This window comes from Erpetoichthys calabaricus, chromosome 4 (assembly GCF_900747795.2).
Source record: "Erpetoichthys calabaricus chromosome 4, fErpCal1.3, whole genome shotgun sequence".
Taxonomy (NCBI): Eukaryota; Metazoa; Chordata; class Cladistia; order Polypteriformes; family Polypteridae; genus Erpetoichthys; species Erpetoichthys calabaricus.
This window is the reverse complement of record NC_041397.2, coordinates 244,009,704-244,029,921: the sequence shown is the minus strand read 5'-3', so window position 1 is coordinate 244,029,921 and position 20,218 is coordinate 244,009,704. Positions and strand designations below refer to the sequence as shown.

The 20,218-nt window shown below is 34.9% G+C and overlaps 1 protein-coding gene across 4 annotated transcripts in view; it reads right to left on the bottom strand.

The window, feature by feature from the left end:
* Window positions 1-20,218, bottom strand: part of LOC114650714 (homeobox protein PKNOX1-like) — an 84,606-nt gene that overhangs the window by 18,676 nt on the left and 45,712 nt on the right. For all 4 annotated transcript variants that reach the window (XM_051926756.1, XM_051926755.1, XM_051926757.1 and 1 more), the window contains 3 exons: window positions 7,810-7,924; window positions 1,680-1,777; window positions 534-662 (listed from right to left, as the gene is read on the bottom strand). In XM_051926756.1, coding sequence (XP_051782716.1) covers window positions 534-662; window positions 1,680-1,777; window positions 7,810-7,924 — 342 coding nt within the window. The remainder of the gene's footprint in view (window positions 1-533; window positions 663-1,679; window positions 1,778-7,809; window positions 7,925-20,218) is intronic.

Below are 20,218 nucleotides of genomic sequence, written 5' to 3'. Positions count from 1 at the left end.
CAATAATGTAATGTGAACATATTTACAGAAATTGCTTTATTCTTTACAAATCTATGTTTTAGTCTGCACTGTAATAACAGTAAAAAAAATTACAGCTACATGTTTCCAGTCAAAATCATTTTCAATTTTCAAGATATCACTAGATTTACCAAATTAGACTTGAGTACAGAAGAACTAAATAGAAATGAAACTTTCCTCAATTCTTGTTTAAACAAAACTTTAAACCATCTAGAAAGTAAACTTTCATTAAAAAATCATTTGATTTCAGTTCTGAAAGGTGAAATCTTGTCATTTGAGCTTCAGAACTAGTACTAACCACATGACCTTTTTAAACCTCTTTGAGTATTTCCTTATTATGTTTCATTTTGAAAGGTTAGACCATTTTTAAAAGGACAGCCTAATTTCAGCACTAATTCTGCAAAGGTTTTAAAACAAAAGATATTATATAAGATTTAAAAATAAAAACTATAGATATTTTTACTTTATAACATTATATCTCATATTTGTTGGTAGTATACTGTAGTTCCACTTACTCCAATATGTTGAAATAGCCAGGATCTCATTACATTGGTAGCTTGTTTTGGTAGCACCCCTCTCTTGTTCTTTGAGGATCCATCATCATGATGCAGTATGCTTAGATCTTGATTTAACTGTAATTGTAGCTGTTTCAGCAACAACAAACAACGATGAAAAACTTTTTAATCAAAGGTTATGAAATACATAATTTTAAAATTGTCAAGTGACAAAATTATAATGATGTATATTCTGAGATAGAAAATGACTTAATTAACTTTTTAAAAATATTTTATTGTGTGTATCTGAAATATTTATTTTCTTTGATATATGAAATTGTTTATTTGGATAAACAAAGCATAAAAGATTTATTTTTGTGATCAAATATTTACTGATACCATGAAAAAGGAATACTGTAAAATGGAAACCAACAGTAATAACTGAGGGACTGGAGGACAGAGATGACATAGGGGATCTAATTCTAGTCCCACTAGATAATGTCTCCAGAGGGTATTCAAATTTAAATTGTGTGTGCTGGTAATTAGGATTTTAGTGCAATTTTTGATATTTAGAAAGATAGTTTGCCAGCATAACACTGAGGATGGGGTTAGACATGATTGGGAGAGTGTAAAGGGAAGTTCTGCAGGGAAGGGAATAGAGAAGCCTGAAAGATTATTTATTATGACACTGCTGCTTTAATAAATGTATTTGATTATGTTATTATTAGTAAAGATTGCCAAGTGGTACCGGCAATGTGACACCCAGGAGTAACTGGAAACAGAAAAGTCTGGCTGTAGTAAAGCTAAGTTTTTAAAATAGAGGATAAGGAGACCCAATGAGAAGTATCACAGGCAATATTAGAGAAGATCAAATAAATTATGACTATAGGGGAGCTAGCTAGGTGCCAAAGTGAGCACATTCCTTTTTAAAAGATGTTATTTGCCTGCAACCTATTTAAGAAAGTAAATCAATTAAATCATATGACATGGTCAGAATTTATTTTCAAACAGATGTAGCAATTATTAGAGTTGTTTGATGGGAAAATACATAATTTTGAAATGATTGTTTGATTTTGACATTATACTGTAGGTTTATACAAGACTTAAGCATAAAATGCAAACATTTAGATCTATTACAAAGTCAATTATGAAAAAATTTCAACTAACCTGTGTATTCTGTATTCGTATTGTTCCAGGAGACAATGTCTGTGTAACTACTTGACCTTGTGGAGTAACAACAGTCACAGGCTGATAGACTGTGCCACCTGTAAAATACATTTTTTAAGAATTGTTTCAAGACTGAATGCATCTCTGATATTTATATACTGTAGTCTGTATAACTACTTTTTACTGATAACTGAAAAAGCAGACAAAGTCTATTTTTTGTACTTGAAGCTAGTAAAATTTTATTTGTCTTCATAAGGAGAGTATAGAACAAATGCGGCGACCTAATGATCTATATGTATCACTAGAGAGAATGTTAAACAGAAGACATATACAAATGTAACGTTTGTTGAGTTTGGTGGAGATAGAGTTATAAATTATATTATCAGATATAATGTATATGATGTACAATGGTACACAACGAGAGGAGAATATTAGAATTTAACCCTAACGCCAAATTGCCTATAAATTAATGTTACTTTCAATTCACTTAGATACCAGTTTTATAGCAGAATTCCTAATGTTCATCTTTAATGTTTAAATATCTGAATCAGCCCAGAGTTTAAATACTAAAATAATTATGAGCAATTTCTTACCTAAAAGAGTTGTAATAAATAAAAACACTTACAAAATTAAGTCAAAACATTATGCAAACATAATGTAAAAAATTAGGTTGAAGAATTTCTAAAGCTTGTATTCTAAATCTACTATAATCAATGTGCGTTCAACATGACAATAACTACAAGAGTCATTGTGATAACATAATGGATGTATTTGCTGGCTGTGCAACCCAATAAGCTGGTTCAGAAAATTATACATACAGTATAATAAATCCAACAAAATGTTTATGTCTAAAATTTCAATCTGTGAGAAATTAGTTGAAAGGATTAAGTTTAAATTCCTCCATTAATATGTGACTTTATTGCGAACGTAAACTTGAATTTTGAGTTTTAATTGAGCTTATACACATTTTATATTACTTGCCTTGTTATGCCAAACAGACATTTTACAGTAAGCTGCACTCACATGGTAGTGGTGTCTGTTTATTTAAATTTATACAGTGTCTTCTAGTACAGATAAGGTAAACAATGAAGGTGGTTTGTATTAACACTAGAATTACCAGAGTCTACAAAAAAACTTGTAGATCCGGCCCACCTTAAAACCATTCACACCTCTCCGCCAGAGTCCTTTGTCCTCTAAATGTGCCGATAAAAACAAGCTGCAAGCAGCCGGCTATTCTATCCCCCCACCGACTTGGAACGTGCACGAGCATCTCCCAGCTCATGCCTTGATTGATTATCTGGGAGTGGAGTTTTAGAGTGGAAATAATAGATCGTTATTTGGAACACACGTATTTCATGTGTGTTCCGTTTCTACAGTAATCAGTGTAAACACATTGTTAAAACAGAAACTTTTTCATATTTTAGTAATAAATGTTACAAAATGTAGGCATAAACTATAGAATATGTGCAGCAGCATTAAGTTCAAACATCAAATGAACACTTTCACAAAAGGTTCAAGAACAATACAACAGCTTCTGTGGCGTAGCGGTAAGATTTGCTGTCTCAGAGCGCAGCAGGCTTACTGTCCATCAGACACCTGAGTTCAATTCCCCGTTGAGGAGAACATGTTTTTTTTTTTTTTTTTTTTTTTTTTTTTAACCTCAAACGGTCATAAAATTTACAAATTGGTATGTACTGTTAGTTAATGAGATCGTTATATTTTCATGTGGGATGCTCCTTTTAAAATATTTTTTAACAATTGAGACTGCAATTAACATGAACAAGTGTCCTTATAACTGTTATTTTTAAGATCCATAACACACAGACAGACAGAGCACTGCGTAAGAGAGAGGCAGACAGGCAGAGAAGTCACTAGATATATAAATAAACAGGGAAGGCACATGTACTGAAAGAAAAAAAACGATCAACATGTGCATTCATCCTGCTGCACTGCATAAGCTCACGCGCTGTAACATTCCCTCCCCCACCCCGATCTGACTCTAAGTAACAGCGCAAGTACAAACGCAAACCAACTGTATGTGTGTACTGTATAATATTAACAAAAAGAGCAGCTTACTACTGAAAACAGCAAATATAGGAGTGAGTGGGGATCGAACCGGGGACTCTTGATCACACTTGGTTTGTGTCTGTACTTGCGCTATTATTTAGAGTCAGATCGGGGGGTGGGTGTGATGTTAGACCGTGTGACCTTATTCAGTGCTGCAGGATCAACGCACATGTTGATCTCTTTTTTCTTTCAGTAATAGCGCCAGCATAAATCCACACCTGATCTGACGCTGTTCGTTTTCAAATAATATTGCATTAGTGCGATGATGTTTTCACATATATTGTCTCTTTCTTTCAGGTGTGTAATAGGAACCACAGCATAGAGAGAAGCGTGTACATTGTAACAGGTACACACGTTGTAAATGTAGGAAAGATGATCCTTGCGTGTGTGTGAACAGTTAACATTTGAATCTGATGATTGCATATAGAGCTGAACTTACTGCTCTGTACTATTATATCCTCTGCATGTCCTGGAGTACAAAAGAAACAGCATACAGTAACATGTGGGGACTGGCAAGATCGGGGGAAAAAAATACGTAGTCACTGATTACAAACCGCAAGATGTTATACGAATGAATATGAATAATATGAATAATGTTGCATCCATGCCACAAAGTTTTCTGAAATGTACTATACAGGTCATAAAACGAATAATTCCAAATACCATATATACCTACATCTATGTTTTTTTTTTTTTTTTGACATCATACACCATAAGGTGCACACTAATTCAGCAAGAGCAGGAACACTCAATAAAACTGAATAAAAAAATGCCAACGAAGCTGTTGTCTATTCCTTGAATCCTTTGTGAAAGTGTTTACTTGATCTTTGGACTTCAGGCTTCATACATTATATAGTTTATGCCTACATTTTGTCATTTACTACTACAATATGAAAAACGTTTCTGTTTTAAAAATGTGTTTACACAGATTACTATAGAAACGGAACACACATGAAATGTGTGTGGTCCAAATAGTGATCTATTATTTCCACTCTAAAACTCCAGCACTTCAGTCACTCCCAGATAATTAAACAAGGCATGAGCTGGGAAAACTTAGTGAACGTTCTGTAGCGGTGTGGGGGATGGAATAGCCGGCTGCTTGCTGCTCGTCTTAATCAGCACATTTTTTCTTTTTAACCTCAAACGGACATAAAAATTTATAAATTGGTATGCACTGTAAATCGTTAAGTTTAAAATGTCGATTGCGGTTATTTCTGTTGATTAATTCATGCTTTTTACTTAAGAGTCAGAACAGGAGCTTATTCAGCTTCTGATCTGACTCTAACAGCGGCAGTATAAATTCACACCTGATCTGACGCTGTTCGTTTAAAAAATAATATTGAATAATAGCGCGTCTTCATGTGAAAACAGCAGTGTCAGATGGGAAGTATCTGATGATTTCATATAGCGCTGAAGTTACTGCTCTTTACTATGCTTTCCTCTGCATGTCCTGGAGTATAAAAGAAACAGCGGTAGTATGTATCGTGATACACTGCAGAGCTATAGCGCGTCTTTATGTGAAAACAGCAGTGTCAGATGGGGAGGGTTTAATTTGTTCTAAAATAGTAAGAATAAGAGCAGTTCACTTCTCAAAAGGGAGTCGTGCAGGATCGAACTCATGACTTTTCGATGCCCAGTCAGCAGCTGATACTGTTGCGCCACCGCGGCAGTAATAGTAAATATGTGTCAATATCGCATGCATGCATGCTTTCTACAGTTATATTTTTGAATAAAAGCACACTTGTTCTGTTATATTTGTACCTTTTGTGAAAGCGTTTCTTTGATATTTGGACTTCAGGCTTCATACATTATATAGTTTATGCCTACATTTTGTCATTTCTTTGATATTTGGACATTATATAGTTTATGCCTACATTTTGTCATTTACTACTACAATATGAAAAACGTTTCTATTTTAAAAACGTGTTTACACAGATTACTGTAGAAACGGAACACACATGAAATGCGTGTGTCCAAATAACGAGCTATTATTTCCACTCTAAAACTCCACTTCAATCCCAGATAATCAATCAAGGCATGAGCTGGGAGAAGTTCGTGCACGTTCTAAGTCGGTGGGGGGATGGAATAGCCAGCTGCTTGCAGCTTGTCTTTATCTGCACATTTAGAAGACAAAAGACGCTGGCGGAGAGCTGCGAAAGGATTTAAGAAGCGATTTAAGGTGGGACGGATCTACGAGTTTTTTTGTAGGCTCTGGTAATTCTAGTGTTAAGAGGTGAGATGTTCACTGAAAATATAAGTGTGTGCTTATAGTTGAAGAGAAGCAAAAATCAAAAAGTTTTTTGATTTCCAAATTAGGAATAATTGAGACATAGTTAAACAACAGTACACATGTTACATTACAACTAACACTTGGGGATTTGTATTGTAAAGTTGTTTTTAAGTATTACAAATTGTTTTTTTCCAAGTTGCTATTGCATAAAAAGCCATTTTTTTGTCTTAAATAATCCTCCACCTCAAAAATTTTGACCACAGTAAGTATTATTGCATAAGTATGAAAATGTAACAGACTATGTAATCTTTTACATAACACTGCTTATTGATTTCATTTTCATGTTAAGAAAGGAGTAAAAACTTTCACTGAATATGAAGAGTGTACAGCACAGCATTTACTGCATATTATAATAAAATTAATAATTTTGAATGACTTTACAGAGTAGACAATGTAATCTCAGAAGTATATCACTAAACCAAAAATAAAATACGTTAAGTAAAACCCTGTATTATTGTAACTGGTGTATGGCTTACAGAGCTTCAAAGTGGTTCCTTCGAAACTGAACACAGTGAGACTAAGAGTGCAAAATACAACATGACTTACTTTGCTAGAAAGAAATGTCTACAAGTATGTGAAACTATGCCACAACGTTTTGGTTTAGGCTTGTTTTGTTGTGAACACATCATATAAATTAAAAGACAAATAATAAAGCAGTTTATGTAAAGGAAACAATGTGTGATGGACGGCAGGTGTTTCAGCCTGGCCAGGACGTCCCTCAACAGAGAAAAGGAAGAAAAGCAGCCTTTTCCGGGCACTACATCCCCCAGGACGCTAGATGGCAGCTCCCCTGGATGGAAATGGTTCCCTGGATTCCCTCAGGGCAACATGGGACATGAAGTCCATTTCTTCAGCCCTGTTAGATGCTGTGGGTGCCACCAGGGGGAGCTCATCAAGAATCTGGGGATTATTCCTGTTACACTAACCCGGAAGTACTTCAGAGTCACATGGACGGAAGCCGCAGTACTTCCAGGACACTTGAGAAGGATGATGTGGCGTTTGACCCGAGAAGAAATACTTCCGGGTCATGGACTATAAAAGGACTCTGGGAATACCAGCAAGCCGAGCCGGAGTTGGGTGTGAGTGTGATGGAGCTGCTGGGTGTGGAGGATTGTATTATTGATTATTGCTTTATTATTGGAAGAATTGTGGAGTGTGTGGTGCTTTGTATTGAAGAATATTATTAAAGAATCTTCTTGGTGCTTTTAACATGTGTCCTGGACGTCTGTCTGGTGGATTCAACGGGGCAACACTGACCCCTAGCGTCCACAAATGTTACAATGTTACACTTAAATATTATGTAACTGTTATATGATAAAATGATTGTATTCTATATGGAAAAAAGCATGTAAATACAGATATATTACAGTAAGTACAGGATACATTTAAAAATTCAAAGCATCCTTCAAAACCAGCACTCCATGTCATGGAGGAGAGGAGAGGTTAGGAGCACGTGCTGTTACAGTGCATTGCCGCATGTTATACTGAAATAATAATAATTAAAGTCACTCTTGTGTACTGTACTGTGTTTCATTGGACAATGCAAAAAGATTTTAGAGAAGTGAGCAAAAGCTCCCACTTGCTACTTCTCACTACAGGTTTAACAAATGTAGAGGTTGTAGAAAACTGGCTTTTTGGGTCAAATGGTCAAATAGCGAATAACTAAGTATCAGGATATGGGTAATTGTATTAACTGGTACAGTACGCTTAGTTTGCCACTTACCTTCGTTTGTAAGGATAAAATCTTGAGCATACATACAATAAATACATTACCTGCAACAACTTGTGCGGGGTTTACTGTTGTCACAGTTACATTGCCCTGTTGTAGAGCTGAAGCTGGAACTACAATTCCTTGAGGGCTTAATGTTCCAGTAAAGGTGCCTGAAGCCTAAAAGTGCAACATACACAATATATTACCCATCTAGTAGATGCATGTTACTACATTACAGTTCTCTTTTATTTATTTACTTTTTAGGAAACTATATTAAGGCAACAAATGTGAAAGCACTATTTCAAGTAGCTATAGGAATAACACATAATCATGCAAATTTTAAAATTAACTATCATCATTCACAAAGCTACAAAAAACATTAACACTTCATTCACTGATGGCACACTGAAGACAAATGTCACAAAGCTTACAAATGAAATTTTGAAAACTTGTTTAATCCCAGATTTAAGTATAGTTTTGGTTACCATTGTATGAAAGAACTGTTGCTCTCAATGCAGCACAAATCTTTAAACGTTCTTCTAATTACTACTATACACACTGCTGTTAAAATTATTAAATGACTTGCTCAATGTCAAATTTGTATTAAATATAGTGTAGCAAGTAAAAAAAAGACAAAATTCTGATCAAGTCCTATAAACCAACATTAAAAGAGTGGTACAGTTTTGTATTTGTTATAATGTTGAACGGATAAATAAACTATCCCAATTTACTTCTATTATATCTAAAAGCAATGTCACTGATGACATGACAAAGCAGTACCATTACAGAAAGAACAAACACATCATGGAGATTCTTAATATTCTTTTTCACTCTTAACAACAACTGATTTTACATATCTTTTAACAAACAAGGAGATCAGCATAAATTTGTTTTAAAAGCCAAGTCCATGTTTGCTTTTAAAGATACAAACATAACCAATACACTACTTCCATCCATCCATCCATTATAAAACCGGCTAAATCCTAACTACAGGGTCACGGGGGTCTGCTGGAGCCAATCCCAGCCAACACAGGGCGCAAGACGGGAAACAAACCCCGGGCAGGGTGCCAGCCAACCGCAGATACCCTACTTCAATCTTTAATTATGAATCTCCAATGCTCCAGACTTTTTAGCCAATGCCAGTCTCTAATAAGCAGATGGAACCAAAGCTCAAAATGGGTAGCTGTTTACAGATAATGTAGTAGTAGTAGTAGTACTGTCATATATACAGTGTACACTGAAATTCTTACTTGCATGATACAGAAGAAAGCCCAAGGACTTTAACATGTAAATCAGCATCAGAAACATTTGAATTTTTGGAGACTTGCTAAAGAGACAGTAAACTATAAGGACAATGAAGCCATTTTACCTTTAAAAGTATTTTACAAATTGGACTACAAAAAACATTTCATGGGTAGGCTAACCATATCACATCAAATACAGACAAAGAGGGGCCTCTCACACATTTCCCTAGACAGCACTAACAGCACTGTTAACTAAGAAATTACTTTTTCCTTCCTCAAATGAGTTCTGTTTAGATAAGCCACCAATGTAAGGCATCTAAGAGTTCTTCTATGCAAAGTTTTCTAGCTGCGGTGGGTTGGCACCCTGCCCGGGATTGGTTCCTGCCTTGTGCCCTGTGTTGGCTGGAATTGGCTCCAGCAGACCCCCGTGACCCTGTGTTCGGATTCAGCGGGTTGGAAGATGGATGGATGGAAAGTTTTCTAGTCAGCTAGGGAAGATTTTCGAGTGAAATGAATTCTGTAAAGACTGACAAAAATCAACAAATTAAACCTTATGTTCACTTGGAACAGATCTTTCAGGAAAGTACACACTTGTACATGTATAGCAACTCATGATACTACAAAATACCCATGCCAAAAAAGCATCATAAAACTCTAACATATTTGATCTCTGCAGGTCACCAGTAACCTTAACCATATTATACATGTGACAGATTGACATGTGCTTCTTATGAGGAATCAGAATTGCATTTTTTTTTTTGCTGTTTATTTATAACATGGTAACATTACTGTCATGGGTCATATGAAACATATTAAATGTCTAGTAGCAACATAGCATTGCAGCAACCATATGCACAAAATCGTGGCCTGAATCAAAACCACAAACACAAAATGGAGGTGCCCATAAACAAATAACATACAATAGCATTCCAGATGAAAATACAATTTTTCAAATAGTGATGAAGTAATGTCACTAAAAGAACTGTAAAAGTCCCAAATAACTAATAGAACAAAACCACAGCATTATTTTGCATATTGCTGAGTAAAGGAGTTGCTGAAACACCAGCACTTGTAGCTCTAGTTAGAACAATTTCTTCCTATATACCAGATCAACTAGTATATCAGCCTCTCTTTATTGAGGACTTCTTTAAAAAAAAAGTTTGTATCAAAAACATGAAATACAATTAGCTTTTGGCCACTTACAATGAACAACTAACAACAGAACATCAATCAATACAATTCTTACTTCTCTTGAACTGAATTATGGTGTCTATGGAAGCTATTTCCAACAGCAACATTTTATTTGAGCATGGGTTTTAACTACATGATATTTAAAATGCTATTATTAAAAACATTTTTATGTACACTAGTAATACTTTACTAACATATGCAATTACATGCTATTATTACTTTTATTTTTGCCTTTTTATTTTTGATTTTGTGCAACTTGTTACAAAAAACAAAAATATTTAATAAAGATGTTAAATCTTTTTCATTGATTAAACAAATAAAAATTAAAAATTTTCAAATATCCAAATCAACTAACTAATTAAATTCTCAAATGCCCCTGAATGTTATGTTATGCATACATTTTCTGAATTGTTATATATCTGGACAAAAATGTGACGCCTATATATTTCCTTGCAATTGAGCTCAAAGTGGATGGGCCCAATGTTGTTGTTAGAGCTGTTTTGCTGTATTTTTTCTGGGATTCTGGGAAAAAACACCCATGTGCCTTTTTCTCCAAGACACTCTCTGTGCCAAAAAAAAATTATGATACAGAAGAATGGTAGCATTGAACTACCATTTCTTTATATTTAGCAGTCACAAGAATTTTACATATGTAAAATCTGCTAAATGTCTCAATGCTAGGTAAACACTAAGTACTTTTGTTTGTTTTAAATTTGTAAATTTTTATTGGTCAAGTGATAAGAAAATAAAAACAAAAGTTCAATCCAGTCAATATGACATTAATGAAACAATATGAGCTTCACCCACAATTCATGCCAAAGGGATTTTAGCAGCAGTAAAACTTTCTGATTCTATTGACTCACTATGTCAAAGTGTTCTGAACTTGGGTCAAAATCCACTCTAAGAACTAGATTGGTGTGGGCAAAATTTTTCTTTGTGAGCAAAAAGTTCCTGTTAGATGCTGTGATGTATAAAATTATGCAACACAACTATCTATTAATTTGATATGAATTTTATGAATTACAGAATGCCCTTGAAAATGTATTTATGAAAGTGGCATGTGTGTTTAAACTATTTAAGGCGAAACAATTCATTTACTAATGAAGGTGAAAAGGTTGTATGTTGCTCATGACTGGTGGTTTAAAAAAATTGTATGGACGACTTGATCAGGTACCCTTTTTAAATAATGCATTAATAAAAAAATAATTCAAAGGTGAGTTACAATTGCTTTCTGTATTGGAATCAGAGTCTAAAAAAAGTTCCCTGACTCATCACATTATGGACTTGCAAGAACATCTAGAAATGTATTTCTTTAAGAAAAAATGTTTTCTATTAATCCATTTGTTTATTTTCAAATTTGTGTAATCTGCCAGAGCCTAATCTAACAGCATCAGACAAAACAAAAAAGATGGTTCATAAAAGACATGAAAATAATACAATAAATTGGGAGAAAAGAATAGGCTACACCAGCAATGAAATTAATTTAGCCACCCTCAAAAAAGCTAGAGGCAGAGCAAAAAAAAAACAAACATTTTAAGGCTTACAGGTTAGCATATATTGTCATCAGTAAAATGGATAGACTTCTACTTCTTAAACCTGAGATCTCTGATTAACTGCTGCTTTGTACTGGAACTTAAACATCCATCACAGCAAGGAAAAAGTTTAATTTCATTCTCATTAAAGACAATGGAACATAGCTGTTTAACTATTTTTTGTTACTATCACAGCTTTAAAATCACCATTTTAAACAGCCTTTTCAATCATAACAATGCTTATTGTAGTTACCCCTGGTTTAGCCAACAGGCATTGTTTGGAAGACAGCCTGTGTGTTATATGGCTGCTGACTAGACACACAATGCCTTAAACAATAAGGCTTAATGAAAATGAATATTAAAGTCACCTGTGTTATGTTTCTGCTGTAACCTTAAATGAGGAAAATGAAAAAATGGTCTTAGTTTATTCATGTATGTTATTTATTGACTGTCTGCTGCTGCCCACAGCACTCATCAGGTAAGCAGTCTGAGCTTTATCCATTCTGATTTCTTTCTGACTAAGTCACTTTGTGCGTCCAGAGAAATAAAAAGGGCTATGCTTTCAAGTGAAGGCTACAGTTGAGTTTTAACTTGCTTCTTTTCTTACAACATACTTTTAAGCAAATGAGGTTTGTGAGGAGCGGGAATAAGAACTAAGTGAGTCACTATAATGTCAGTTTTCAAAGGATGTGCTTAGGCATCACAAGTTTTTAATAACTGATTTCTGGTAGCAGTATTATTTTACTGTCTCTCCTCTGTAAACTTTAGGCAGGTGGTGGATGGGGTGATTTTCTTGATTTGTTTCTCTGTTTGCTGGGAGTATGACTTTTTTTATTTTCTGGACACTAAGGATTATTAAGGACGTAATAAGAATAAATTTCCCAACACTTCTGGCATTCTCATTGACAACATGTGGAAGATTATACTTAATTCACACCTTTAATAAAAAAGTCTTTAATACCCATCTGGTGGTTGTTCTTCAAAATTTGCCACCATCACCACTACACAGACCATGAAAGTATATCTCTGTGGATTTTTGTTTTTTAGCGAACTCACTGCTTCTGTGTCAAGGTTATACCACTATTCTGGATGTACTAAAAAGAGTTTTGTAAGGCTGCTCATTTTGTGCCTTTGAAAAAAAAAACTCATTTTGTGCAAAAGCTGGGTAAATCTTTCTCTGTGCATGAGACAACTTTACTATTTCTATTACTACTAAAACAGACTGAGGTCCTAGTTTCAGGGAAAGCATTTACAGTATTTGAAATTAGGAATACAATAAAATTTAAGTTCTGGGTATTGTTGAGAGGCTAATAAGCAATGTAAATGCCAAGGTGGATGGACTGGCATCCCAACCAGGATGGAAGAAGGTTCATTACCCGAACGGTAAGTCCCAGGTGGATGGACAGACACTTAAGCAAGGTTTATTTATAATAACTTTCCTGGCCAGGAAGAAATGGAGGGAAACGTAAGGACTGTCTCTGGGGGCTATTTAGTCCCCCACTACAGTATGTGTCAGCTTCCCTCAGGTTACGCTACTGTTCATGCTCTCACAGGGTACCTTGGGAAATGTAGTCTTGGTGTGTAGGTTCTGCCAGAGGGGGCTGTGCTTCCAGGCTATAGTCATTTGACACTGGCAGTACTCCTTGGTCTGGCATAAAAGAAGCCACCCGGCCTCATCCAGGTGAGCGGAGTCAGGAGGAAGCATACAAATCTTGCCTGGAGGATAGCCAGAGGATTTATTGTGGAGAGAAGTCTATGTTTTAGAGGACTGTATAAGATTTTTTATTCGGATAAACATCACTTTATTGAAGCTCTTGATCTGGAGTATGGGGCTCTAGGTGCCCCCTAGTGTTCACAACAGATAGAAAGTATGAATCAAAAGCTAGAAAAGTAATTAAGATCTTACTGTCTTCAGTTTTTTCAGTAATTTTAAGACAACCAAAAAATCTTCCCTCCATAAGAGGAAGAAGAATACTACACCTGACTTCTGAGTCAGACAGAAGGTGTGGCTCTATACAAGAAACTTTCAGCTAAGGGTACCATCCCTGTTTTTGGCTTCAAGTTACCCTTTAACTTCTTCGTACAGTTGAGAGGTCAAAAGGTAGTGTAAATGCCAAGATGGACAGACTGGCATCCCAACCAGGAGGAAGGAAGGTTATCCGGATGGGTGGCTCCAGGTGGATAGACAAGCACCCGAGCCAGGTTCATTTTCAGTAACTTTCTTGGCTGGGATGAAATAGAGGGACAGGGAAGCGCTGTCTCTGAGGGCTATTTAATCTCCCACTACGCTAGGTGGCAGCTTCTCTCGGGTGGAGCTCCCATTAAAAAAAAAAAAAATTTTCATGACCAAGTTTATCTAGTTTACAGAATGGGCTATGAATACAGGGACTGTTCTTGGTTTCCAAATAATGATGTGCATACTTTCAGATTTTTTCACGAAACTCACTTAAGAATTCCATCTACTGTAAATCTGTTCTCAAATTAATATTGGCCGCATTCTGTACTCACACCTTAGGAGGGAAGCTCTGTCAAGGATATGCAGATAATGTTCAATTTCTGTTGCAATTATTAGTATGTTATTCTGGTCTTGTCATGTTGTCACCATTTTGCTTGTTAGATTTATATGACTGCAGCAATTTCATGGGTTCTACAATTCCATGTTTTGGGTCACTATGATGCTACATGATTATTAGGTATATGATATACATTTCATATGACTTATGACATAATGATATAAGAGGGCCACATGGTTAACCAAAAACAAATGAAAGACCATGTGAGAAAATAAAGCAAATATCTCATGAGGAAAACTTTCTTTTTCTGGTTTCTTTTCTAATTTTCTGGTATTGACCACAGATTTAGATACCTCTCTTAAACCTAAAGATCGATCACTTGACTTTTTTTTTTTTACTTTGACCAAGGTAATGTTCGACTTTCCTTCTGCACAGTTTCAAAAATCTTTGCCACTCAATGTAATTAAATGTGGTCTTTCAGGATTTAATGGAAAATTCCAAGTGAAAATGACTTCTGGCACATTATCCCATCTCAAAACACATTTATGTAAAGTATCACATCAACAGAATTTAAAGTCATCAATTAACCAGAGATGTGTGAGAAAAATTATATTATCCTGAGAAATCACACATGGACATATTAAGCCAGACCTTTATTAACATTTTAATGATAATCTATACAGTATAAGAATATAAATTTCAAAATGAGCTCAACAATTTTTCTTCCTCACACACATTGCTAAGTAATTTCAATTCAACAGCAGGTGATGCAATTCCACGTATAATCTGTCCCTCTGATAGTTTCAAAAACATTAGTAAAAACCAAAATTACTATATTTGCAGTAGTCATTTGTAGTTTGACAGTGTGATATTAGTTTTGCTCATATTTGGAACTATCAATCAGACCTAATTATGTTGCAATTATTTTGTCTTTAACTTAAAGAGTTAAAACAATGGGTAAGAAATAACTGTTTGTCTTTAAATCCTGGAAAATGCTATAACTGTTATTAGTATCTTGCAACTGTCTTTACCATTTGTAATGACTTATTATTTAACTCTGATTGTCTGAATAATCAGTTAGGCTGAATCAGCCCACAACCCATGTGTTATTTTTGACAATAATCTCACCATTATTATAGTACCCAAGACCAGATTCTTATCTTTTATAAAAAAAAAAAAAAAAAAATGAAAGTGTTTTCTCACTATTCACCATGAAGGAAACAGACAAGTTAATTTATTGCATGCAAAATAGACTATTGCTATGCTTTACTCCCAGGTTGTTTAAAACTTTAGTCTAACTAGCCTGCTGTTATTTCAAAATATTTCTTCAAAGAAAACTACTCCAACTATAAAAGTACCATATTGTTTAATTCAATTTCTTATGTCTCAGCAATAAATTCCATTTAATGGGCCAATGTGGAAATTCTTTCATATATTTAAATCTTTAAGTGATATTTTTATCTCATTCAATTAAAAAAAGGTCTCTAAACTATGGAATGATCTGCCTACTAGGACTGACATTACAAACATTTCAAGAAGCCCAAACCAAGAGCAAGCTGGCTGGAGCCCAGATTAATTTAATATAATTGTACTGGGTTTAAACTGCATGCTGCTTTGTAAAAATTTAAAAAAATAAATCTAATACTTGTAATAAATTGGTGGAGAATTCCTGACTGGACACTCACTGAAAGTCCAACTAGACAACTATATAACTGATAACCAAAAGACGGGTTGAATTTTGAAAATAACCAGCTCACTGTATGCTTAGATCACTAAAAACAGTTGTGCCACTTTACACTAACATCAGAAACTACACAAACCAGAACTGGGTTGATGGTCTGGTTTGAGGTGCTTCTTGCTATATAAACACTGACAGCAAATGATGTCTTACATGTATAGTAACCACATCAACAGTAACAGCATATGCATAATTACCCCTCCTAGGAGATTAATATATTGTGAATTTTTCTCTGCTGTTTTTGTATATACTTTTCTCCTTCTACATTGTTTTATTTTGTAAAGATTGACAGTTTCTTCCAAATGTATTGATGTTCAACTACTGTATATGCAGTGTCTTTTCCCAGACTGACTTTTCCAAATATCATTAAACACTGTCAATAGAGTAAAGCAAAGAGTATTATTAAAAACCTCAGCCATCCTACACAGTCACCTTTCTCTCTGCTCTGCTGTGGTAAACAATACAGGGCCATTAGCACTCCGTTTACACCCATAGGCCTCTCATACTAACAAACACGACTGCTTATTTTAGTGTATGTATATGCACATATATACAGAGTCTATACAGTACATTGTATTCAAAAAATGATGTATTTGTTGTCTTATTAGTCTGTCAATTGCACTGTATTACAGTTTCTAGTCCACTAGAGACAAACAAATTAGTTTTTTTCCCCATCTACACATTACAACAAATCTGAATTTGAAAAATATGTGCTAGCAACCAGTACACTTGCTACTCTATTTTGCATAAAGGAAAAAGGTGCATAAAGCCCAAGAAATCGAAACAACTACAAAGGTAAGTGATATAAACAAAGAATAAAGCTGAAAACGATCTTGTCATTTGTGCTAATAACAGACAGTAAAAAAATCGTCCATAATGTTATTTTGGCCTTGCTGAAAATTTTCCAGGTTTGGACAGGTTCCACATATGAAACTGAAACCATGTAAGTCATGAAATTTCAGTGCCTTTCATGAATCATTAGAAAAAATAAGTGTTGAATGCCTATCTTCAAGTGGTAAAAAATTTGCATCAGTTTGGGTGTGACAGATATAGTAGTTAATGTTACTTTAAAGATTAAACTGATAAAAAATGCATTAAACAATTGTCTACTGGTATTATTACTAAAAATTGAGTGAGAAGAAATTCATGAAAATCCATTTGCTGAAACTATTGAAGCAAAATGTGAATATAACTTTGAAAAAAATAAAGAGACAACAGGTACTTAACAAACCCTTTCCCCCCTACTATGCTCATATATAATTATGAGCGGATTTTAAAGAGGGCAGAAACACCACCTAACTTTACCACCTGAAAATAACAGAAAAAACTAGGATTACAACATATTTTTTCTGGTAATCCCCATCAGTTTTAGGTACTGTGAGAGGGTCACTTTTACTGTGTCTGCGCTGTTGCCAGCACCAGTGGACATTATGTCCAAAATATATCAAGGATGATGGATGGACAGTAGAGGACGCTGGTTTATGATGCAATAGTCCCCCGTCCAATAGGTAGAATCAAGGTGGCTCTGTACATTATGCATGGCTACTCATAACCAACAGGAATAGATAAGTGACCTAGAGTGTTTGGCCCAATAAAAGATTACTTGGGCTCAGAAATGCAGGGGGTCGGCTAGGGGAAGTTCTAGATGTACAGTCCCAGACGTTCACCAGGTCATTCATTACCATAGAATATGTTATTTTATTAATACAGCATCTTTTTTCTATTACTTTTTAGTCCTTGGTATCTATTTTGGGTTTAGGGACAGCTCAAGACCACCTCTTTTTATAATAGTACTAAGACAAAAGATATTCCTGATTTTTACATGTATGGTAACCTGTCCCTTAAGTTATTTATGTCTTATGCTGTCCACTAGCAATTAACTATTCAATATACATTATGCATAATGTATGTGTGTTATGATTCATATCTTGCTGTTCATAGAATTATTTCCTGTTTTGTTTAAAGATTTCTGCCTTTAGAAAAGTGTACTTCAGATGGAATTATTGAAAACAATCAAATGCTATAAAAACAATACAAATTACTACAGAGAAAAATGTTGATTACAGAAAAAAAATATGGATAATTAAGTCTTAGAGCTGTATCAATCAGTAGTGCAAAAAGAAAAAAATACTAATTTGTAGGAAATTCCAAAAGATAAACAGGAAGTAGAAATTGAAACATTGCTTTGGTAGCACTCAGACCAAAGAAACATGAAGAATTGTATGGCCTGCTTTGCCGTTTTGCATAATCATTTGTTGCTCCCTATAGAGTCAGTAATAAATATAAAGAGCATTAGCTACCAAGACTATAATATTATATACGAAAAGCAATACAATAAATATTCTGTCACTAAAAAGTGATATTAACTATCATAGATTTTAGCGAGACAAAGTTTTCAGGCGGGCGGCACGGTGGCGCAGTGGGTAGCGCTGCTGCCTCGCAGTTGGGAGACCTGGGGACCTGGGTTCGCTTCCCGGGTCCTCCCTGCGTGGAGTTTGCATGTTCTCCCCGTGTCTGCGTGGGTTTCCTCCGGGTGTTCCGGTTTCCTCCCACAGTCCAAAGACATGCAGGTTAGGTGGATTGGCGATTCTAAATTGGCCCTAGTGTGTGCTTGGTGTGTGGGTGTGTTTGTGTGTGTCCTGCGGTGGGTTGGCACCCTGCCCGGGATTAGTTCCTGCCTTGTGCCCTGTGTTGGCTGGGATTGGCTCCAGCAGACCCCCGTGACCCTGTGTTCGGATTCAGCGGGTTGGAAAATGGATGGATGGAAGTTTTCAGGCTTCAAAACTTAAACAATAGACAATTCACATAACAAACACTAGATAGTCTAAAACTCATTAAAATTCCAGAAGGAATTCCCCTTACTAGATAACAGTGGTGCAAATGAAGCAAAGGCACAACTTCATTACTAGAGAAAGCAGCCATAGTGGATATTTTAGACTTTCTAATTCCTATTGGGCACAACCTGGATATTAGTCATTTATTTTAGTTTTTTCTCCTCTAGTGTATCTAGAGTGGCAATTGTTCATGTCAGGACTAGCATTGTTTTATTTTAATTTTAACAGTTATAGAGTTAATTTATTCATTTTTATCGATGCCACCATTTTGGGACATCTGGTCTCTAAGACATTGTGTGATACCATTTATGTGGTGCATATGCTACAATATGAATTACTGGTAGTCGTGATTATATACAGTAAATGGCTACTGTGGAATTTATTTAAGAATTGTTATGAATACATTTTTACAGGCTATTTTTCTTGATTGGAGCCTTTGTTTAGAAAAAATCCATTTGTTTACAAATTGATTTTATTTAACACTTTTTTGAATGTCATTTTGTTTTGACTATTGTCATGGCCATTTTGTGGTTTCAGTCGTCATGATGCAGGTCCTACTTGCTAGGGGTGAAGCCTCTTCTTTCACGGCATTGAAATAATTGGTGAGGAGTTAAAAGGTTGTGTCAATGACCATTTAGTATCTGAGGCTGGACCAAACCTAGCAACTGACTTTACTTATTATTTTGGTTACTGGTTATTGAAACAAAGCTCTACTTTTTGACTCAGATTTTTGGTTTAGGATTTCACTCTAACATTCTCTTGTTTTGACTTTTAATTTTGATACTCACTCTACCTTACTCCTGTTTTCTGAACGAACTGCCCTTTTTGCAAACATGTGAAGAATAACAGGAAGAATCCATGAAAGGCTTTGCACATGAGTAAACAATTTGGCTTAGGAATCTTTATTTTGACATGAAGTTTAGTGTTGTCACATGTACTTGGCTATTGTGATCAACTGTTGCTCTGTCTGACAATTATTTTCTAATGACTTTAATAGCAAGCTAAAAGAAGATCTTTCCTGTTGTTTTAAACAATAATATGTCGGGCCTTTTTTAATGGAAAGTTCTTGACACTCATGAAAGTTCAACTGAGTGATATATTCTTTGAATTATAATGTTATTAAATAGAAAACATTTTCCTCACAACTCTGGATACAAAACAAGTATGGATTTCCATAATAAAACAGATAAGACTCATAAGCAAAGTAAGTGCATGTAAAATATGTAAATCAACAGTCTTCTCATTGTTTATATAGAGTGCCTTGAAAAATTATTCAGAGCTCATCTATTTTTCATATTTAACAGTCTCACAATCTAAGATTTTGATGCAATAGGTTGGGAAAGTTATTTGTAGCTCAACATTTTATTAACAAAGACCCTCCAAAGAAAATAAAATATTAAAAATTAAAAACTGAAATCT